General features: G+C 45.3%; 1 protein-coding gene across 4 annotated transcripts in view; it reads right to left on the reverse strand.

Annotated features, from left to right (window-relative positions):
• LOC139383202 (unconventional myosin-XVIIIa-like) overlaps nt 1-17,517 on the reverse strand; it is a 198,639-nt gene extending 181,122 nt beyond the window's left edge. For all 4 annotated transcript variants that reach the window (XM_071127667.1, XM_071127665.1, XM_071127664.1 and 1 more), the window contains exons 1-2: nt 17,434-17,517; nt 11,661-12,867 (exon numbers count right to left, since the gene is read on the reverse strand). In XM_071127667.1, the coding sequence (XP_070983768.1) occupies nt 11,661-12,695 (1,035 nt within the window). In that variant the 5' untranslated portion in view covers nt 12,696-12,867; nt 17,434-17,517. The remainder of the gene's footprint in view (nt 1-11,660; nt 12,868-17,433) is intronic.
• Nucleotides 17,518-24,667: the final 7,150 nt, after the last annotated feature.

Below are 24,667 nucleotides of genomic sequence, written 5' to 3' on the forward strand. Positions count from 1 at the left end.
ATTTTTACCTACCTCATCCCCATACTGTTTTTGTTTATTTACTTTTCTGCTCTTTTGCACACCAATATCTCTACCTGTACATGACCATCTAATCATTTATCACTCCACTGTTAATCTGCAAAATTGTAATTATTCGCCTACCTCCTCATGCCTTTTGCACACAATGTATATAGACTCTCCTTTTTTTCTACTGTGTTATTGACTTGTTAATTGTTTACTCCATGTGTAACTCTGTGTTGTCTGTTCACACTGCTATGCTTTATCTTGGCCAGGTCGCAGTTGCAAATGAGAACTTGTTCTCAACTAGCCTACCTGGTTAAATAAAGGTGAAATAAAAAATAAAAAATTAAAACATCTGTACATTTCGATGAAACATTGTGAAGTCACAAAATTGCCCTCCTTGGAAGCCTGTGTTTCAGACATAAGGAAGTGGATGGCTGCAAATGTTCTACTTTTAAACTCGGACAAAACAGAGATGCTTGTTCTAGGTCCCAAGAAAAAATGAGATCTTCTGTTGAATCTGACAATTAATCTTGATGCTTGTACAGTCGTCTCAAATAAAACTGTGAAGGACCTCGGCGATACTCTGTACCCTGATCTCTTTTTGACGAGCATATCAAGGCTATTTCAAGGACAGCTTTTTTCCATCTACGTAACATTGCAAAAATCAGAAACTTTCTGTCCAAAAATTATGCATAAAAATAAATCCATGCTTTTGTCATTTCTAGGTTAGACTAATGCAATGCTCTACTTTCCGGCTACCCGGATAAAGCACTAAATAAACTTCAGTTAGTGCTAAACACAGCTGCTAGAATCTTGACTAGAACCAACAAATTTGATCATATTACTCCAGTGCTAGCCTCTCTACACTGGCTTCCTGTTAATATTAAGGCAAGGGCTGATTTCAAGGTTTCACTGCTAATCTACAAATCATTGCATGGGCTTGCTCCTACCTATCTTTCCGATTTGGTCCTGCCGTACATACCTACACGTACGCTACGGTCACAAGACGCAGGCTTCCTTACTGTCCCTAGAATTTCTAAGGCAGGGCTTTCTCCAATAGAGATCAATTTTTATGGAATGGTCTGCCTACCCATGAGAGAGACGCAGACTCGGTCTCAACCTTTAAGTCTTTATTGAAGACTCATCTCTTCGGTAGGTCCTATGATTGAGTTTAGTCTGGCCCAGGAGTGTGAAGGTGAACGGAAAGGCACTGGAGCAACGAACTGCCCTTGCCGGTTCCCCTCTCTCCAGTGGGATTCTCTGTCTCTAACCCTATTACAGGGGCTGAGTCACTGGTTTACTGGTGCTCTTCCATGCCTTCCCTGGGAGGGGTGCATCACTTGAGTGGGTTGAGTCACTGACGTCATCTTCCGGTCCGGGTTGGCGCCCCCCGTTGGGTTGTGCCGTGGCGGAGATCTTTGTGGGCTATACTCGGCACTGTCTCAGGATGGTAAGTTGGTGGTTGAAGATATTCCTCTAGTGGTGTGGGGGCTGTGCTTTGGCAAAGTGGGTGAGGCTATATCCTGCCTGTGTCTGGCCCTGTCCGGGGGTATTGCTGGACGGGGCCACAGTGTCTCCCGACCCCTCCCGTCTCAGCCTCCAGTACTTATGCTGCAGTAGTTTATGTGTCGGGGAGCTAGGGTCAGTCTGTTATATCTGGAGTATTTCTTCTGTCTTATCCAGTGTCCTGTGTGAATTTAAGTATGCTCTCTCTAATTATCTCTTTCTCTCTGAGGACCTGAGCCCTAGGACCATGCCCCAGGACTACCTGACATGATGACTCCTTGCTGTCCCGAGTCCACCTGACCGTGCTGCTGCTCCAGTTTCAACTGTTCTGCCTGCGGCTATGGAACGCTGACCTGTTCACCGGACGTGTTACCTGTCCCAGTCCTGCTGTTTTCAACTCTCTAGAGACAGCAGGAGTGGTAGAGATACTCTAAATGATCGGTTATGAAAAGCCGACTGACATTTACTCCTGAGGTGACCTGTTGCACCCTCGACAACCACTGTGATTATTATTATTTGACCCTGCTGGTCATCTATGAACATTTGAACATCTTGTGCATGTTCTGTTATAATCTCCACCAGCACAGCCAGAAGAGGACTGGCCACCCCTTATAGCCTGGTTCCTCTCTAGGTTTCTTCCTAGGTTCTGGCCTTTCTCTGGAGTTTTTCCTATCCACCGTGCTTCTACACCTGCATTACTTGCAGTTTGGGGTTTTAGGCTGGGTTTCTGTACAGCACATTGTGACATCAGCTGATGTAAGAAGGCCTTTATAAATAATCGCACTACAAAACATTAAGTACACTTAGCATCAGAAAGCTTGGTCACAAAAATCAGAAAAGCAATCAAATTAATAGTTTACCTCTGATGATCTCCGGATGTTTTCACTCACGAGACTCCCAGTTACACAACAAATGTTCCTTTTGTTCCATAAAGATTATTTTTATATCCAAAATACCACAGTTTGTTTGGTGCGTTATATTCAGAAATCCACAGGAAAGAGCGGTCACGACAATGCAGACGAAAATTCCAAATAGTTTCCATAATGTCCACAGAAACACGTCAAACGTTTTTTATAATCAATCATCAGGTTGTTTTTAAAATATATAATCAATATATATTATACCGCAAATATATAATCGCAAATGTCTTTCACAGTAGGAGAGGGGAAAACAATGGCTGTCCAAAGTCTGTTGCGCGAGCAAAACTCATGTGACCACTTGACGCGATGTTATCGTTCTGGCTCATTTTTCAAAATAACAGCCTGAAACTATGTCTGAAGACTGTTGACACCTTGAGGAAGCGATAGGAAATTAATATGATATGATATGAATCTGGTTCATATCCCTTTAAATCCAGCAAAGGGAGGCTATGGAAGCCACTTCCTGTTTTGATTTTCCTCAGGGTTCGCCTGCAATATCAGTTCTGTTATACTCACAGACAATATTTTGACAGTTTTGGAAACTTTAGAGTGTTTTCTATCCAATACAAATAATAATATACATATATTAGCAACTGAGACTGAGGAGCTGGCCGTTTACAATGGGCACCTTTTCATCCAAGCTACTCAATACTGCCCCTGCAGCCATAAAAAGTTAACCTTTCTGGTTATAACCTTTTTCGGCAAGACAGATCTTCCAAAGGTGGGGGAGTGGCAATCTTTACCAAGGATCACCTTCAGTGCTCGGTTGTCTCCGCCAAGTCTGTCCCCAAACAATTTGATTTGCTGGTTTTAAGCATTAAACTTTCAAATAGCTATTTGTTGACTGTTGCTGGGTGCTATTGTCCTCCATCAGCACCGGCCTGTACCCTAAGATCTCTCCTGGCCCCTTACACTAAGTTTGAATTTGTCCTGCTAGGTGACCTAAACTGGGATATGCTTAAACTATCTGACCAAGTCCTAAAGGAATGGGACTCCCTAAATATTTCTCAGATTATTACCAATCCCACATAGAATCAGCTTCATCCCCTCTGTCGAAGACGCTTGGACCGTTTTTTGTTGTTGTTTTTCAGTGTTATTGTTAACAAACACATCCCCATAAAGAAAATTTGAATTAAAAACAGTTTCTTCCCCTGGTTCGACCGTGATCTTGCAGAGTTTCTCTACCTCAAGAATTGCATTTGGCGAAAAGCTCGGCACACACATACTCAGGCTGACTGGCTATTGTTCAGGCAAATGAGAAATAAGTGCACTCAGGCTATCCAGAAGGCCAAAGTTAGTTACTTTAAGGAGCAGTTCTCTCTCTGTTTGTCGAACCCCAAGAATTGTTGAAAATGGTTAAAGACCTGGAGAATAAACCCTCCTCCTCACAGCTGCCCATGTCCCTTAATGTTGATGATGTGGTTGTTACTGACAAGAAGCCCATGGCTGAGCTCTTTAAAATCACCACTTCATTAAGTCAGAATTCCTATTTGACTCAGCCATGCCTCCTTGCCCATCCAACATGTCCTCATCTCCCACCCCTTCTAATGCGACTATCCCTGATGCTTCTCCCTCTTTTTCCCCTGCCCCACTACAAAGTTTCTCCCTGCAGGCAGTCACTGAGTCCGAGGTGCTAAAGGAACTCCTTAAACTTGACCCTAAAAAAACATCTGGGTCAGATGGTTTAGACACTTTCTTCTTTAAGGTTGCTGCCCCTATCATCGCGACGTGCTGTTACTGTTGCAAGGTGCATTTGTTTTGTTCCTATGGCAGAGATGATCTGCTGTCCTGTTTCAGGCTGGGGATCTAGGGCTGTGAAAAACAAGGCCCCTCCAGGACAACAGATGGGACTATGGATTCCTCAGGGATTACCCATAACCATTCTAGGTGCAGTCAGCATAGATTCAGCCAGTGTGTATGTGTATATGTACATTTGTATTGTGTGCATGAGTGTGTATACATGTGGGAGTGTGTGTTGCCCACATCTGGTACACAGCTGTGGGGGGAGAGACCAGCCCCAGCCCTAGACAACCTCTCCGTGGGCACCACTGTAGTAACAAGCCCTGCTGCATCTTTACAAGGTAGTGAGTCTCCTCTCCACAGCAGTCTCCTACCTCCACTGTGGAGAACTAGCCAGCTAGCCTGGGGCCCACCCAGACAGGTCTCAGAACAACTCTTTTTACAGAGGATATTATACCCGAGTCCAGAGAGGACTATTAAAAGGCACAAGGCCACAACCACATACTGACTGACAACATTGCTATACAGTCACAACACATCTAGAAACTACACTGAACAAAAATATAAAACGCAACAATTTCAACAGTTCATATAAGGAAATCAGTCAATTGAAATAAATTCATTAGGCCCTAATCTATGGATTTCACATGCAGCTGTGCAGCCATGGGTGGGCATCGGAGGGCATAGGCCCACCCACTGGAGAGCCAGGCCCAGCCAATCAGAATTAGTTTTTCTCCACAAAATGACTTTTTACAGACAGAAATACTTCTCAGCACCCCCACCCCTCCCCTCCGCAGACAATCCCGCAGGTAAAGAAGCCGGATGTGGAGGTCCTGCGCTGGTGTGGTTACACGTGTTCTGCGTTTGTGAGGCCGGTTGGACATACTGTCCAAACAGCTCTGGTGGACATTCCTGCAGCCAGCATGCCAATTGCACACTCCCTCAAAACTTGAGACATCTGTGGCATTGTGTTGTGTGACAAAACTGCACATTTTAGAGTGACCTTTTGTCACCAGCACAAGGTGCACCTGTGTAATGAGCATGCTGTTTAACCAGCCTGTCAGGTGGATGGGTTATCTTGACAAAGAATAAAATGCTCACTAACAAGGAGGTAAACACACATTTCTGGGATCTTTTGCACTTTACATGTTGCGTTTATATTTTTGTTCAGTGTAGAAGGACTGGAGACGAGGAAAGGAAACGGCAGCCATGCAGCTATTAAACTAATGTGCATAATAAAACCCAGACGTAAACAATTGACTAATAGATTTAATAACATTGGATGAAAAAAAATCTGTTGGATCCCTTAGCCACTTTGGACCGTAGACTGACATGACTCCAGCTCGGCCTGTTTGGGGTTGGACTGTGGACTGAAATGACTCCAGCTCGGCCTGTTTGGGGTTGGACTGTGGACTGAAATGACTCCAGCTGGGCTTGGTTGGGGTTGGACTGTGGACTGAAATGACTCCAGCTGGGCTTGGTTGGGGTTGGACTGTGGACTGAAATGACTCCGGCTGGGCCTGGTTGGGGATGGACTGTGGACTGAAATGACTCCGGCTGGGCCTGGTAAAAGTCCTACAAACTGGCAGCCTCAAACAAAGTTACTCAACCGCTTGCATTTTTGCCTAAGTTTATAATTAAATCCTATGCACTCACACATTCCTGTACGGGACCATTTTCTGGGTGGACCCTCCTCAGCCTTATCCAGGGCCAAAATAGACCTATGTGTAATGTGTATGCTGGGAGTTGGGAAGCAAGTACAGGGAGTGCAAATGTTATAATAAATAGAACATAGTACAAAACAAGAAACAGGAAAAGCGTACAGACACGAAACAGAGTCAATAACACCTGAGGAAAGAACCAAGGGGAGGTGATTGAGTCCAGGTGAATGTCATGAGGCACTGGAGCGCGTAACGATGATGGCAGGTGTGTGTAATGATGAGACAACTGGCGACGTCGAGCCCTGGAGAAGGGGAGCGGAAGTAAACATGACAGTACCCCGTCCCTGACACGCAGCTCCAGCCGCCAGAAGACGCCGACCAGAGGGACGGTCCCGAGGACCAGGAGCGGACCGTTCGCTTCTGCTGAGGCACGGGAACCTGACGGGCCGGCCGAGGCACGGGGAGCCTGACGGGCCGGCCGAGGCACGGGGAGCCTGACGGGCCGGCCGAGGCACGGGGAGCCTGACGGGCCGGCCGAGGCACGGGGAGCCTGACGGGCCGGCCGAGGCACGGGGAGCCTGACGGGCCGGCCGAGGCACGGGGAGCCTGACGGGCCGGCCGAGGCACGGGGAGCCTGACGGGCCGGCCGAGGCACGGGGAGCCTGACAGGCCGGCTGACCCGACATCACCAGTAAAAAAACATTTTAAAAAATCCCTGTAACGTGTACGCTGGGAGTTGGGAAGCAAGTACAGGGAGTGCAAATGTAATAATATAATAAAACAAACAAGAAAACAAGAAACAGGAAAAGCATACAGACATGAAACAGAGTCAATAACACCTGAGGAAAGAACCAAGGGGAGTGACAGGTACAGGGAAGGTAATCAGGAAGGTGATGGAGTCCAGGTGAATGTCATGAGGCGCAGGTGCGTGTAACAATGGTGCAGGTGTGTGTAATGATGAGACAACTGGAGACTTCGATCGCCGGAGAGGAAGAGCGGGAGTAAACGTGACACTATGTATCTTGTTTGTTCCTGTGAAAAGCAATACTTTATCCCTTATCCCGATCCTGGTGCTCTTTGCAGGATATCCTTTCCACATGAACCACTGACTGGGAGAATGGGAGCTTCCTGTCTGTCTGGGGCACTGGTAAATCACCTTGTATGTGTATTCAGAGCATACTCACGTGCAACTTGTGCCCACGTGTGTGTTCATTTTTAAAGCCCCATTTCAGAGCATACTCCCGGGCAGTCTCCTGCTTCCTGTCCTCCTCACATTCCTTAGCTATGGAAGAGGATAATTTCAACATGTTGTTCTCATTCATATGGCTGAGGAGGCTGCACATTCCTTCATTAACTTTTAGTTAAAAAAAAAAAACATGATAGTTGATGTTTATGAAACAGACTCTGCATTGAATGTCTTTCTACCATGGGCCTGGAGACCCGTTGGAGAGTCGTTCTAAATCAAGAGAATGTGAAGCGTACCTCCTGGCTGTGTTGCGCCATTACAGCCTTTGTTGAACTGAGAAATTACCGTTCTGTTGGTTCTCCTTAATTTGAACGGATGACCCGACCGTACAAGCTGTTGATGTTTGTTTTAAAAGACAAAAGGGATGGAGAGCTGGCCTTCTGCTTAGTGAGACTGGGACATATAAATCAATAACGGACGTAACCACACATACACAACCCAACCCCCAAGCAGCCCTCACTTCCTGTTTGCGTGATGGAAACAGAGCGCTCGGCCACTTGGTTAAAAAACAACTCTCTTATCCACACTGTGACTCAAAGTCTTTTAACAAGAAACCAACTCTAGTGCCCAGGGAGGGAGGGCCCACATTCCCAGTCACTCTCCGTCTCCGCAAGAAAATACATTCTTTATTTTTCTCCCCAAAACTCCAGAGAACAACATGTGGCCAGAACACGGCTCGCGCTCAGCAGATTAATTCCATTGCGGTTTGGGGAGATTAGACTTTCATTAGGACTTTGTGTCACAAGGGCCCTTGTACCTCAGCCAATTGAGGGACACAAACAAAAAACTCAAAATTGGCCTCCCTACCTCCCTTAGGGGAGAGGACCGCTCGCTACGTGATAGAGCTACATGACAAGCGATAACAAAGACACAGTATTGTAGAGGGGGCATCAGCTGGAAGATGACAGATGGGAGTGGGAGAGTGCTGGCAGGGGTGTGGAACAGAAAGGGAGCAGGGTTGATTGCAGAGAACAAAGAAGGAGGAGGGGGGGGGGGGGGGGGGGGGTCGATAGTTACCTATTGCAATAATATTTTAGACAATATTATAATCAATACTTATAAATCGATAGGCAGCTGTACCTACAGTATTTTTTATCCTATAGCTTGTTCTCCATCTTTAAAAAAAAAAATTGTGAGTCAACATGTTTTCAGCACATGTATTTCCATGACTGAGCAAAACAAATTTTCTCATGCTCTCGCTTGTCTCTCTGGAGCAGGCAATATGTTTGGAACATCAAATCACAATAAAATCACTTTATCGAATTGCAATACATGGTGTGAATCACAACATATCCTACCACATATGCCACACTTGCCAAATGCTATCATGAAAGAGGACCGCAATGGAAATAATTTCTAGACTTGTGTTTATCATGGATGATTCTTAATTAATCAAGAACTTAATGTTGTATGTGTACCTTGTTTAAAATGATCAAATAAACTAAACTAAAAAGCAATACAAACCGTATAGTATCTTAAGTAAAAGATATCTTACTAATATCGTATTGTGACGTCCCTGACAATGCCCAGGCCTACACCAAAGCACACTTCTCAGGGTTTTGACTGCATCATCATGATCTGTCAGATTGAGACTCTAACCCTCTCACAGCAGTGGAATTCAGTCTGCGCCTGGGATCTAATTCTGATCTACTCTCCCTGTTTCTGCTCTAGGACACAGCAGTGGAATTCAGTCTGCGCCTGGGATCTAATTCTGATCTACTCTCCCTGTTTCTGCTCTAGGAGACAGCAGTGGAATTCAGTCTGCGCCTGGGATCTAATTCTGATCTACTCTCCCTGTTTCTGCTCTAGGAGACAGCAGTGGAATTCAGTCTGTGCCTGGGATCTAATTCTGATCTACTCTCCCTGTTTCTGCTCTAGGAGACAGCAGTGGAATTCAGTCTGCGCCTGGGATCTAATTCTGATCTACTCTCCCTGTTTCTGCTCTAGGAGACAGCAGTGGAATTCAGTCTGTGCCTGGGATCTAATTCTGATCTACTCTCCCTGTTTCTGCTCTAGGAGACAGCAGTGGAATTCAGTCTGTGCCTGGGATCTAATTCTGATCTACGCTCCCTGTTTCTGCTCTAGGAGACAGCAGTGGAATTCAGTCTGTGCCTGGGATCTAATTCTGATCTACTCTCCCTGTTTCTGCTCTAGGAGACAGCAGTGGAATTCAGTCTGCGCCTGGGATCTAATTCTGATCTACTCTCCCTGTTTCTGCTCTAGGAGACAGCAGTGGAATTCAGTCTGCGCCTGGGATCTAATTCTGATCTACTCTCCCTGTTTCTGCTCTAGGAGACAGCAGTGGAATTCAGTCTGTGCCTGGGATCTAATTCTGATCTACACTCCCTGTTTCTGCTCTAGGAGACAGCAGTGGAATTCAGTCTGTGCCTGGGATCTAATTCTGATCTACGCTCCCTGTTTCTGCTCTAGGAGACAGCAGTGGTTTAGGCTACACCACACAGGGAGGGAGGCGCAGAGCCAGGAAAAGCACAAAGAGAGAAGCTGGCCTCAAACTGAACAGCACAGCAAAGTCCTTTTTTGTTTATTGGTAAATTCCAAAATAGAACAATGCAGAAAATACCAGAGTGAGGAAGACAGGAGGGGTGGAGGGAACAGATCATTTTGGGGGAACGGATTATTTCCCCAGTGTTTTTCAAGTATCTCCAAGGTGACTTATTTCGCATGACCCGAGGTTCTCAGTAGCCAGCCATGTCTTCACTGTGTAGCTTAGACAGGTTTGCTAAGACAAGCTTGTGCCTTGGTATTCCATGTCCTTTCACAGACTAGACTAAAGAACGAGTAAGGTTCTCCTATTGGGACAGCTGAATAAACCTTTTGGAACCCTTTTTTCTAAGAGTGTAGGCTTTTTTACCTGTGCATTAAGATTGGTCCATCTAATGCCCTCAAGCTTCAAATAACCAATTATACCAGGCTGAAGGTCAGATACAAAAATCAAGAGGAGCAGTTTGATGTTGGGTAACAACAGAAATGGCCATGAATTGCCAGTGTATGTTACCATTTAGTAAACCTAGTTATTAGGCACAGAGTATCCTTCATGTTTCAAAACACTCCCTGACCCTAAGTGCAATCAGACCACTGTGTGCCACCTAACCAGGGACAAGGCCTACCACACTACACACATAAACACAGACACACAACACACTATCAAGTATCCAGACACATAATTGTACACACACAACCAAAAACACACCCTTTTCACCGCTCCACAAAAATCCACTATTGCACTGAACAGTAACATAACCGTCTTACTAACCAACATCACAAACATCCAGTCCACAAGGCTACAAACAAGGACAATTCTTGGATAGGAATATATTTTTTTTTTAATCCCTGATACATAACTTACGCAGCAGTAAAACTATTTGCAAATGACTGAACAAACATGATACATTGTTCTTGAGTGGTTACAGGACATGGTGAACACATAAAACACACACTGTTTATAGCAGTGTAATACACGGAAGTCATCACAAACGGATTTAAATCCAACTGTTGCAAGTTGCATGAGAAGGGTGTGGCCCATCTTTCCTAACCCTAATGTGATTAAAGAAATAAGTCTTATCCAACCTACACACAACCTACACACACACACACACACACAGGTTGTAGAGCCTAGTTTGCCTTGACCACACTTTATCTTTATCTTTGTCTGAACTCTGAACTGGACAGCAGTTCCAGAACAGCAGCCTGTTCACACAAACACAGACACACCCTTTACTTATTTCAGCATGCAGACATACTTACATACAGACCCACACACTTACATACCTATCTACACTCACAGAAGCTCCAACCTGGGCAGAATGCCTTTCTTATATAAAACCAACGAGGAAGCAGAGCATAAAATACAAGATTAGCCTCAACAGCTTCCGTTTAATATCAACCGGGCGGTCCGGGCAGGATTTGACTCTTCTGGGGCTGGGCTGCACACACCAAGGTGACATTTCTACATCAAGCCCAGACACCCACAGAAAAGCATGGCTGAAACCTAAACATTGCAGAAGGTCTGTAAGGAGAGGAATAAATATAGCAAGCAGAGCCTCATAGAAACTGCTTCAATCCATCAGAGCTGTGGTAAGTTCGTCACTAACTTTTCTCAAAATAACATTTTTATTCAGTAAAAGTTTTTTTTACTTCACAGAAAAAACACACTGGACTTGGATTGCCCTGTGAAAACAATGAGAGACTGTTAAGTGTCTGGGCCAATCCATAGGTTGGGCCACCTGTAAACGACTTGTGTGGGGACTGGGAGGGAAATGTGGTTATTTGTTAGACCTAGTTAGAGAGGAGCAACAGTGATCATCATCAGACAGTTCCAGAGTTACAACACCCATCCTGCTAAAACATGAAACACAACCTTGGCATTGGTGAATCATTCCACCAAGTTACCACACTGACTTTGCTCACACCCACACTAATGAGTGGGATGTGTTGGGAGGGTTAGGTCCAATTCACCCGTACCTTATAGAAGAATCAGCCTGTGGGTTGCCTCTCTAGAAGTTGTAGGTATGAATGGGATGTCTATCTAGGTGATAAGGGGAAGAGTGATTGGGGATAACTTACATCCAAGGCCTCCCGGCGCAGGCCGTCTGTGTTCCTCAGCCAGCAGCGGCTCAGCTCACTTAGCTCCAGGATGGCCTGCACCTTCAGCCTCACCGTGTCCCCAGACTGACGGATCATCTCCACAATCTCGTCCCGGGTCTTGTTCTCCACGTTTCCCCCGTTGATCTCCACCAGACGGTCTCCCGGCACCAGCCCCAGGGCCAGGTCCTTAGCGCCGGCCCCGGGCTCGGCGAAGTGCACCACCCTCCGGTAGACCCCGCCGTCGGCTCCGCGGTCCAGCATGGTGGTGCGGCGCAGGGAGAAGCCGAAGTCACCCGTGTTGCGACGCTGGAGCTCCAGCTCCCGCGGCTCCGGAGACTGTGGAGGGATGACGGCCGGGAGCCTCAGGTCAGCAGAGAAGGTCTTGTCCACCACCTCAGGGATGCGGGCCTTCTTGACCTGTACTGGCCAAGGTGCTGGCCCGACCCCCGGCCCAGGCTGCTGGAGGCTGTGCTTGTGCTGCGGTTCGAACACCTTGTTCTCCACCTGCGGGGACGGAGTGGCTGAGTTCTGTCCCGAGGGTGTGGAGGTCTCTGAGGGGCTCTCCTCTTTGCTCCTCTGAGAGAAGGAGAAACGCTTCATGACCTGAGAGGAGTTGTGCTTGGCCATCGAGCCAAAGTGGGCCACGCGGTCTCGTACCGAGCCCCGGTCCTTTTCCATACTGCCACCCCCATCACCTTTTAGGTCGTCGGTGGAGCTGGCAGCGCTCAGGCCGTCTGCGTCCAGCACCATGCTACTGCGGTTGCTCAGGCCGTCTGACTCGATGTCAGTGAGGCTGAGCTCGTGGCTGCTGGCCACCTTGATGGGAATGGGGTTGGAGATCTCCAGCTTGTTCTTGGAATCCCGCTTGGACTCCCTCTTGAGATTGAAGAAGCCACGCCTCATACTCATCTCCTCCAGGCTGCACAGCTCCGCCGCAGACATCCTCTCCTTCTTGTCCTTCTTATCCTTCTTCCCTCCATCCTTCTCCTTGTCCTTTTTGATCAGACTGAACATGGTGGTGTGGCTGCTGTGTTGCTCCACACAGTTGGTTGTCCTACCGGTTTGGCTCCTGTTTCTTCATGCAAGGGGGATTTTTCCATACAGAAGCAGAGGTCCAGTTTTTTTGGGGGGGTCCAGTCTTTCGTAACCTCTAAAAAGGGGTTAAGCTGCCACTAATTAAAATGCCCTGAGGGAGAGAAAAAACATGTTCAGTCAATATTCACATCTGGCATAAGAGAATGAGTAACAGAACTTTCATAAATACAATTAGATCACACACAATATATCACTCCCAGTGAGGAATTTGTCACAGAAAATAAAATAGTCCATTTAATAAACACCCATTTTATTTCTCCTCCTAACCAAACATCACATTTACATATTTAGCAGATGTTATTGCGGGTGTACAGAAATGCCTTTTGAGTAGGACTATAGACAGAGTGACCCACGACTTAACCTTTTGCAACAGTCCATTAGCATGCCACACAAAGCACTAGTCGCTTATTTGAACATGGAAAAATATTACACATATCACAACCAAAGAACAGTTTAAGTGATCTTGGCAAAAGAGAAACATTCCTAGCCTCCATTAGAGCTGTGTTTGCCAAAACCACAAAACTCAAGGAAGATATTTTTGCCAAAGAGCCACTCTCAACATACTGCAGAAGGCAGGCAGGAGCACATTCCCAAAATCTGGGTTTTATTACTATTTTTCTGCCTCAGGGGTGCTACGCGGACCTAGGGCTGTTGCGGTGACCGTATTACTGCCACACCGGCATTCACGAGTCACGAAGACAGTCAAATTCCACATGACCGTTTAGTCACGGTAATTAGGCTTCTCCGAGCTCTGATGCTGCTGATGGTCATTAGTAGCCTACCAAACTGCTTACTACCTTGTACTCAGCACTCTATTGTCCCTCTAATCACTCTGACATCAAAGCAAATGTTTTCAAAAATCTAATCAAACACTTCATGAGAGCCAATAAGCTCATGTTCGCAACATTTCTATAGGCTATGCAATTGCAGGAGAAAACAGAGTGATGGCCTCTATTAAAAAGAGGAGGATCAGATTTCTACAGGCTAGGCTTACTATATTTATTTCTCAACTTTCCTAATATTAAACACATTGCTCATATTTACAACAGAAGTATAAAAATAAACCAAGGGGAAAAGAGTACATAGATGACATGTATCTATTTAAGTACATAGATGACATGTATTTTTTCCCGCTGCCCCTGTTTCGATACAGATGCAAGATAATGGTCCATTCTAGATCAAAACAAATGTCACACCCATATTATTTAGTATATTTAAAGACAAAATTAAATGAAGACTAGTCTGATGGGTGACAATATTATCCTATCACTTGTGAATTATATATTATCACTTGAATGATGCCCAGCATAAAAAACAATGTCTTTTTTTGTGAATTGTTCGAATCATAGTCACACACCTCATGTAGCCTAGCCCATAGGTCTATATGTTTGAATAAAGTTTGTATAACTAAAGTGGCCAAATAACTTTGTTTAATTAATCACATTAATCTGATTGACAAGGGGTATAGAGCCTAACTGGAATTTATAAGCAGCGTGTGAGTTTCAAGTTTGGGGAAGATCATTTTCACCATAAATATGCACCTTTTATAATAAAAGCATTACATGCATAATTGCATTTGCGGTCACTTTTGATAATGGTGTTTTCCGCTAATGGAACATTCGCACTTATAATCTACTACCATGTGCGCATTGCTGTGCTTATAATGTGAAGAAATAGCATAATAGTTTATCAACATTTTGGTCTCCCGAGTGGCGCAGCGGTCTAAGGCACTGCATCTCAGTGCCAGAGGCATCACTACAGTCCCTGGTTTGAATCCAAGCTGCATCCCATCCGACTGTGATTGGGAGTCCCATAGGGCGGCGTACATTTGGCCCAGTGTCGTCCAGGTTAGGCTTTGGCTGCGGTAGGACGTCATTGTAAATAAGAATTTGTTCTTAACTGACTTGCCTAGTTAAATAAAGGTTCAATAAAAATAAATTAAAAAAGCTCAAATGTTCTGTTCTGTTGCGTCAGCCACATTGCATTAAAATTTTTTGGGGATGCTAGTGGTTGTATTAATTTGTGATCTATCGTATCCCACAACTGTCCCAGACTATGTTTGGAATATTTATTTCTCACTATATATGGAATATTTATTTCTCGCAGTTTTAGAATAGGTCGACTTTTGTACTATGGGGACAGTGGTTTGACATAGGCTAGTGCTTTTGTTGTTCGTTAGGCCAACTCATCTTGTTGGCTGATGAAAAGTAAATGTGGACAGTTTTTCCAATATCTTCAATATGCACCTCGGAATTGGATAAGGACACGCACAGTTCCGTCCCCGATGTGTCTGCCTTAACTTGTAGCCTGTGAGAAAGACCCGATCACGTGACGGATTGTGCTGCACAACGTAGCACTCCGGGCCACAAAAGTTATGGATTTTGTTAGGGTGCATTAGGGCCACAAAGGGCATGCCGCCATGAAATTCGAGACATTATCAAGTGCTTGTCAAATTGTGAATGAGAGACTGTTGGAGTGTGTACAGCCTGCGCAAAAAACAAAGCAGAGCTCATGCCATTCAAGCGACGTTTTTCAAATGATCATTAGTCGCATCATATAGCCTTACAACGAATTAAAAATCCAAACATATAGCCCAATGTTTGTATAACAACTAAAGTTACATTAATAACTCTAAATTTGTCACGACTTCCACCGGAGTTGTTTATACTGGTGTTTTCTTGAATTAAATACCTTGTCCACGCATCTCAGCTCTCCTGCGCCTGACTTCTTTCACCAGTTACCCACAGCCTTGACAAAATTAAGCATAGGAGTACCTATTTATTTATTAACCGTTCAACACAGAATAGCCGCATGTACGCACTCCCTCAAATCGTTTGTAGAAAAAATATATAATTTATTCAGGTTTGTTCAATTGTATTCTTCATACTACAAAATAATGCCATAGAATTATAAGCAAATCTTGTCTACTAAATGAACTAGTGTAGCCCACAGCCATTTGGCATAAACCACATCAGGACCTAACAAAAGGACAACTTAGAATATGCTATTATTTTCTTCTGAAATAGACTATACATTTTCTTCATATCATGCTTCTTAAGACTTGTCTAAAATAAATAATGGATTTATTGAGAAGGTGTAGGCTATATTACATGGATTTATTAGCCTACAATCCATTTTAAAAAGTCTGTGTGGAAGCCAGAAGATGCTAAATGTGTTTATGTTAATTAACGGCAATTAATGTGAGAACGACAGTTATTTCCTTGACAATCACCAGCTGACGAAATTTCGTGACCGCCACAGCCCTATGCGGATCACCCTCTCCATGGTGTAGCATAGAATGACAAACAGCCTAAGGCTTTACCCCCAAATGATGTAGGCTTAAACTATATTTCAGCCTCCGTTTCATGTGTGTAAATCACAGTCAATGTAATCCAAAACCCAAATTGACTTATGATAGCAGATATTTTGAATGTGAACTGTTTAGACTAGCTGTTGTTTCAGTGAGGGATGGGGGCGCTCAAAATGGGTCAGAATGCACACAGTCCCACTCTGGTAGTCAATGGGGTGAAACTTTGGTGACAAAGTTCCAGTTCTATCTGACATTCCCAGAGTTCCCAGCAGCAGGAGACCCCTACATCTAAACAAGCCTCTAGCAAGGGGCCAGATTCTTGCCCCCCAAAAAACAGGAAGCAAGGTTTTTTCAGGACCAGCTATAAAATGGTCTGGAGGATAACCATAGACAGAAAAACTAGAAATAACTCATATGTTCCTCCTTGTAGGAGAAAATGACCAGACAACAAGCATAATGGACATACTCTAGCAATGTGAATATACTACACAATACATAAGCTTTATTCACTTCTAATAACGGGCTTGGCAGCTACAACCACATGCACAGTTAAAAATATACTGCCAATTGCAACACTTTACATCAGTCCCCCTTTAAAGGAGGTAGGCTACTAAAAGTTTGGGATAAGTAAGCTGTCTCACTTTTTGGCAGCATGTCAGCAAAAAAATGCCATAGAATCAAAGTTGCATGAAGCTCCCAAACCGCTTCATTATCAGCTGACATATTTCATACACTTTCGTGGTTATAACCAATCTTGCTTGTTGCTACAGATGTTTACACTGTTTTCTTCCCACCACCGCAGGGATGCTATGGGCACATAATTTCGCCACTTACATCAAGGCTTTATGTTACAACAATGAAATGCCCGCTGAAATACCAGGCACTCTCCACTACGCTAGCGAGTGAGGTGTCATCGTTCCCCATTCACTCAATGGACAGGGGGAAACAAAAAGCGAGACAACTACTAGCTAGCCAGCTAGCTGATGTCACATTGGGAATTATACTATTTTACAGGCCATTGTTATTTACTACAACTGTAAAGTATTTTCCTCTAAACCCGACTGTAACAGAAAAGCCCTGGCTACAATACTCCATTGACAAAAATGTTATTTTGAAACTACCAATGCGCCTTTAGTTAGCTTGGAGGATTAGCTGGCATCTGTTCTTTGCCAACATTAATTATGGTGTAGGCTATCAGCTACGTTAGCTAGCTGCTACAGCACTGGGAAAATATTTTGGTATTTCGGAGACCTCTATTCATAGCTATCTTGCTAAGCCATTCTGCTTTCAATGTTTAGCTCAAATTGGTGCATCGATTCCATCTTCATGAAATGATGGGTGACTAACCTTTTTTAGTGTGTTCTTCCTCTGTGTCGGTGGGTTGACACTGGTGTGTTCGATTCCGAGGCAGCTGTGTTGATGGGATGCAGCTCATGCTAGAAAGCAGCTGCGTTGACTGTTTATGATTAGCTAGATAGCTGGTTACAGCATGCATGCAACATCACTGAAAATCTATCGAATAGTGATTCCTGCTGGCCAGTTGGGTTTATTGCAAGTTGGACAGGATGAACTATATATGGAAGATGAGATTATGACTTTATGATGATAGATTTCTATTGGTTGCTGTTGCATTTGATATTTTCTGGGTAAAGTATTAATGCATACACAGTTAATAACCTAGGAGTGACTGGTTTGTTTATTTGGGATTCATTCAAACAAGCACTATTAGGCACCATTTCGTACCAGGTTACCAATACTTTTATCACCGACCCTATCTTTTTGGGGGCCCTAAGCAGAATCCGGTTTAGGGTCCTCCTCACAGTTTGTGGGGAGACCCTGAACATTGGGGGGGCCTAAGTAGTTGTTTATTTTGCTAATAGCCCATTAGCTGCCTTTGTGGTGTCGGTTTACCTTAGTGGAAATTCACACCACACCTTCGCTCATGCGCAGTGAACTGTTTGTCTATACGTCTGGTTGCTGCATCAACTGTAAGCCTAAAAGGTGGAAACATTATGCATGGTAAAGTCATAAACTATAAGGTATAACAAACTTTATTAAATAGTAGGCCTAGGCTTCTTTGAAGCTTACGTAAAGCTGTAAACTGCTGGATATAAATGTGCCAGACAGTTACTCCGTTACTGGTAAGGCAGCGTTGCTAAGGGAAATAGCTCTTTGTGTGATGCTGTAACTTGACCTACGTGAAAGAGAGGAAGGACCCTTGGATTCTGTAGACTCACAAAGGAGTTTGAAACAAGCTGAAGTTTAGTTTTGGACAACAATTTCCTAAATTGTCTAGTAAATGTCATTGTCATAGATAAAAAATAGGAAGGAAAACTAATTTTTGCATTTTGTATGTTCGATGGTAGATTGAGTTTCAATAGTGGAAGTGCCTTGTTCCTTATGGCCACCCAATGATGGTTTGACACTTCCTCAGGACAGATACCCCAGGCACCCTTTAACTCAGTAGAGGCGCCTGGCCATAATGCTGTCTTCACCCCTCTCACGAGCCCCAGAGTCCCCCACTACCCCCAGGCTTTATGCCCCCTGTGGTGGAGACATCAGAATTAGCTAAGTAACATAGATAATTAAGATGTCTTGTCGGCAGAATATGCCTACATGATTGAACTGTTGAAACTCTTTGTTATTAGAATGTCTCCTTTCGCACTCTGGTGTTGGCAGCTGCACTTCCTCCCTCAAATGGGCCTCAGCCACCTTGGTTCCAGAGAGGGGAGAAGTCAGGCTTGTCTATCACATGTCCCTGTTGCTATGCAGAATTTCTGCAAGGAGTATGGCAAAGGAGGTCAGAAGGAAACATTGTTTCCATATGTGAACTGTGTGTCTTTATTGCAAACCATGTGAAGGGATGCGTGAGTAATGGGGAACCAATCACTTGTCTCCACAATGTCTGAGCATCAATCAACTCCTCCTAGGGGGAGATTGTTCTCTCCCCTAGCTCAAGGTGGAAACTAAGTAACAACAAATGTCCAAAGTTCTTAGTACTAAACAAAACAACAAGTTCCTTGTATTTGGGGCCTAAGGTCTGGCACTGGATGTGTGGGGTTAGTGTCTGGAACCATTGTGCGTCATCCATTGTGCGTCACCATTGTGCGAGATTGCACCTATCCTGACCTATCCTGAGATAGTATATAACTCAGAGGCTCACTCCACTCAGTGAGTACTCACTCCATTAATTTGTGTTTGATGTGACCTGCTCCCTTATTAATAAGTGAATAAAGATTTTGTTTAAGTATAACTCTGACTTGTGTGATAAGTTTGGTTGCTCCTGAAGATCTGGGTAAACTGTATCTCAGGGGAGCCGCACACCGGAAGGAGCAGCTGGACTGCCTAAGATCTGAGAGAAAGCGGACACCGGTGGATACCAGATTCCGAACATAGTATTGAGAGAGGGGAGCAAGATGTTCCACCAATATCCTGATCGGTGATTGACCTTGTCTCTTCTCATTATTGAAAAGGAGGTAAGGGAACCACACAAAGTCAAGTTTTTAAGAAAAGCCTCTGTTACGTAGGCTCCGAGTGTGGTCCTGTGTGAGGCGGCACCTTGGAGGCGTAAGCAGGGCCGAGTCAGAGGAGAGTAATCTGAGGATTTGCAGACTCAACGATACTCTGTCACTGCTCGGTTGCGGGCGACCTAGAGCTGTCCTGACACTGAATTGATTACAGTGGGGATTGGTGCGGTCTGTAGGTGCGAGGGGCCAGGGTGACTGTGGGTTCTGTGGGAAGCATGGTACCTGGTGAAGTCCCATTGGATGAGGGACCGCTGTCTGAAGGAGGTATCTACGTGTCTAAGTTACTGATTGATCCCCAGAAGTGGTTAAATCCATTTATTTTAAATGTGCTAGCCAGGTATGCCCTGGGTTACGATAGTTAGATGTTATTGTGAGTGTTTTGTTATTCCGGGCACTTCACCTGAGGTGGAGGTTAAAAGATACGAGGTAAGATTGGATTTTTGGGACCGTGTTACACAATTAGATAGAAGACACAGTACTCTGTAGGTAGTTTTGTACATTTGGATAGACATAAGAGAATCTATACAACAGTAATTGCAGTAGGCGATATCCTCGTGTGGAGATAATACCCCGTTCTGGGGCCACTAATTAGGCAGTATTTTAATGAAGATATGAATTACCCTGTTCATATGGATAAAATATAAAATCATAAACAGTGCTAACTGGTTTTCTTTGTTTTTCTACCCCTGTGTGTGTCTGTGTTATCTTTGAGTGTGTGTGGACAAAGAACCAGGCATTCCAGACCCTCCTACAGGAGCCTTGAAGGTCACGGTAGATAAGTGGGGAAGGGATATTATGGCATAGAGAGGGTGGTTTTCCTTTGACAGGGACACTAAGTGTGATGCTGTTAGACAAGGTAAGACAGAAATTGGTAGAGAAAGAAGGTAAACTAGGGAAAATGGATCAAATAGACAGGGTAAAATTCAGGAAATGGGAAATGGAAGCTGACAAACAAAAGGAGAAACAGGACCCATTTCAGGGAAAGCCCCATCAGAATATGGTATTTCAGACTGAGGAAGAAGAAAAGAAGAGAAAATATGAAACAGTCAGAAAGAATAGGAAAGATGATGATGACAGAGACTGTCCCCCTCCCTATGCTACTCCTCAAACTCTCTATCCAATGTTGCCTCCTCTGCCGCCTCCTCTGCCGCCTCCAGTTGAACCACCGGATGCCAGACCACTGCAACCTGCTGCCCCACCCCCTGTCTCTCCCAACACCCCGGTGATTGATCATCTGGCGCGGAGGCTGACTGAAGTCCTGACAGGGTCTGGGGTGACCCCGGCCCGTCCCACTGAAGATGCAGTGGGGGGAGCACGCCAAAAGGGAACGAAGACCAATCCTTTTCTCAAGACTCCTCCACCCAGCTCCAGTGAGGAAAGTGAGGACGGAGGGGCACCCCTGCTGACTCTCCTGCTGAAGGACCATCTACGGGCCAGGATGGAGAGGCGTGCCTCTACCCTCTCCCCGTACAACCCAGCATCAGGCCTACATCAACAATATCCTCTAATGGCCTGTCCCAACCTTCAGCCTTGACCTGACAATGCCAATGACGCTGCCGCCACAGCCTGGAATCCAATTGTGAATGTCCAGAGGACGTAAAGACATGATGAAATCAAAGACATTGTAGAAGACCTACCAGACCCAAGTATGGACGCTGTGAAATATTCAGCAGAGATGAGGGTATTGGTGGGTCAGTACAAACCGAGATAGCCCATATCTGTAAAAAATAAACTGGGACTCAGTGCTACGGTGGGGGTAGGACGTGGGGTGCTACAACTGTAGGAAGCTGGCAGAAGTGCTACAACTGTAGCTACAACTGTAGGAAGCTGGCACAAGTGCTACAACTGTAGCTGCAACTATAGGAAGCTGGGTCATTTTGCGGCTGACTGCTCTGAGCCACAGAAGAGCAAAGGCGGGGCAGACTGAGAAGGGGGGCCCCAAAGGGGGACCCCAGAGGAGAGGGAAGTGGAGCACCTCAAATCGAATCAAATCAAATGTATTCATATAGCCCTTCGTACATCAGCTGATATCTCAAAATGCTGTACAGAAACCCAGCCTAAAACCCCAAACAGCAAGCAATGCAGGTGTAGAAGCACGGTGGCTAGGAAAAACTCCCTAGAAAGGCCAAAACCTAGGAAGAAACCTAGAGAGGAACCAGGCTATGTGGGGTGGCCAGTCCTCTTCTGGCTGTGCCGGGTGGAGATTATAACAGAACATGGCCAAGATGTTCAAATGTTCATAAATGACCAGCATGGTCAAATAATAATAATCACAGGCAGAACAGTTGAAACTGGATCAGCAGCACAGCCAGGTGGACTGGGGACAGCAAGGAGTCATCATGTCAGGTAGTCCTGAGGCATGGTCCTAGGGCTCAGGTCCTCAGAGAGAGAAAGAAAGAGAGAAAGAGAGAATTAGAGAGAGCATACTAAAATTCACACAGGACACCGGATAGGACAGGAGAAGTACTCCAGATATAACAAACTAACCCTAGCCCCCCGACACATAAACTACTGCAGCATAAATACTGGAGGCTGAGACAGGAAGGGTCAGGAGACACTGTGGCACCATCCGATGACACCCCAGGACAGGGCCAAAAAAGGAAGGATATAACCACACCCACTTTGCCAAAGCACAGCCCCCACACCACTAGAGGGATATCTTCAACCACCAACTTACCATCCTGAGACAAGGCCGAGAATAGCCCACAAAGATCTCCGCCACGGCACAACCCAAGGGGGGCGCCAACCCAGACAGGAAGATCACATCAGTGACTCAACCCACTCAAGTGACGCACCCCTCCTAGGGACGGTATGAAAGAGCCCTAGTAAGCCAGTGACTCAGCCCCTGTAATAGGGTTAGAGGCAGAGAATCCCAGTGGAAAGAGGGGAACCGGCCAGGCAGAGACAGCAAGCACCTGCATGGACGCCCCCCTTTCAACAACAGCCGTGGCAGCCACCCCGCAACCAATGGCAGGGTGGGTTACCTCACGGGGTCCACAACAGCAACAGTGGGGCCCACAAGAAGTCCCTCAAGGCTGGGGCCAACCTGGGGCTTGGCAGACGGAGATACCTGCACAGACGACCCTGTACAATCCAGGACAGGGACAGGAGGAGTATTGATGAGGAGACAGGGACAGTTGTGTTAGAATCATCAGAGCAACCAGAGCATTTGTTTTTAAGGAGTCACACTCTTCCCAGAGTAGGGCCAACCGTGGAGGCTTGCGTCAATGGTTAGTCAATAATATATCTTGTTGATACGGAAGCGACAATGTCTGTGATTGACTGTAAGGCTAATAAGAAGCCTCCCATGTCTAGTGAAACAGTCCAAACTGTAGGGGCTTCAGGCCTCCCATTCAGAGCTCATGTAACTGTGCCTGTTTCCTTTTGTGAAGAGAAATGTCAGCATCAATTCCTCTTCTCTGATCACTGCCCTGCCAATCCCATGGGCAGAGATGTGTAAATTGGGTATTAACATAATAGTTGTACAGTACAGGAGAAGAAGGAGGGGGAGCAATTGATGCCGATGTAAGAACTGTGTGACTGGTACTATTCAGTGGATATTGATAATGAGGTGCAAACTTGCACCTCCCATTTTGCACCATTGACAAGATATCTCCATTATGAGAAGCAATGGCTATGTGCTACATTACAGGATGAGTCAGTGCAGTGTGAGGGTTTATACTCTAGCAGTGATTTCTGTGCTTTAGGGGTTAATCTAACCCCTGCACAGAAAGAGCTCTACCTGTTTGAGGAGAGCGCACCACATGTGTCCCTGGCAAAATCAGACAGAGTAGAATGGGCGGATACTGGAATGTGGATGAAATGCTTGGTTGATGCTATTGACGGGGAGATGCGCCCTGATGGGTTAAATTATTCACCCAGCACACTGACAAGTTGTTACCCACTCAGTTGGGAAACGCCAACTGAGAGGGGTGTGCATGGTGTTGATCAGGTTTCTTTTTCTACCAATATCATGTTGTTGAGTGAAGACTCACCCCTCCTGAGAGGGGTTCCTGAATGCCTATGGGCAAGGGAGAAGTATGATTTGGGGAGAATAAAGGGAGCTGAGCCAATGGTAGTCACTCCTAAAGATACCAGGCGCCCATCTACAGCACAGTATCCACTCAGTAGGGAGGCAATAGCAGGTAGTACTCCTGTTCATGCATCCCTGTTAGCTAATGGCACTTTAATTCCCTGTCCAGAATCACCCTCTAACACCCCTATCTTGCCTGTTAGAAAACCTTCAGGTAATTGGAAGTTTGTCCAGGACTTAAGGCCTGTGAACGATGCAGTTTTGCCCGTGCCACTGTGGTTCCTAATGTTACTGCTCTGTTGGGGGCGGTACCACCCACAGCAGAGTGGTTCTCTGTGATTGATTTGGCTAATAAGTTTTTTTTACTTCTCCCGTTGCAGAGTCACAGTTCTGGTTTGCTTCACGTTCCTCGGAAGGAGGTACATTGAGTCCCCCACAATTTCTTTCAAACGCATTGGCACAAATGTTGGAGGTTTTCATTCCCGTGGAGGGGAGCACTCTAATATAGTATGTTGATGACTTGTTATTTTGCTCTGAAACTCTTGAGGTGTATGAAACTGATACTTGAGCTATTTTGATCTTTCTGGCAGAGAATGGCCACAAAGTATCAAAAACAACCAAAAAATACACCAATTAAAATTGTATTTAATTCAATTTAAATTAAAAAAATAATATATATGACAGGGTACTGTAGGGCATGGCTGCCTGACTATGCCGAGGTTGTCCAGCCTCTCTTAGATCTCATTTAGGGTCACAAGATGGCTATGAATGATAAGATAAAATGAACCCCTGAATGACTGACTGCCCTGACGCAACTGAAACAACTCATGACTACTTCTCCATGTCTGGGTCTCCCTGTGCACATTCTAAACCCTTTCAATCTGTTTGCGGTGTGTGTAAGAAGAATGGGTTTATGTCTTCTGTGTTGACTCAGGACCATGGGTGGGAAACAGAGACCAGCGGGTTACTATTCTAAGCAATTGGATGGCATGGCGAGAGTGCCTGGTGTGTCGTTTGACAG

Source organism: Oncorhynchus clarkii, chromosome 24 (genome assembly GCF_045791955.1).
Source record: "Oncorhynchus clarkii lewisi isolate Uvic-CL-2024 chromosome 24, UVic_Ocla_1.0, whole genome shotgun sequence".
NCBI lineage: Eukaryota > Metazoa > Chordata > Actinopteri > Salmoniformes > Salmonidae > Oncorhynchus > Oncorhynchus clarkii.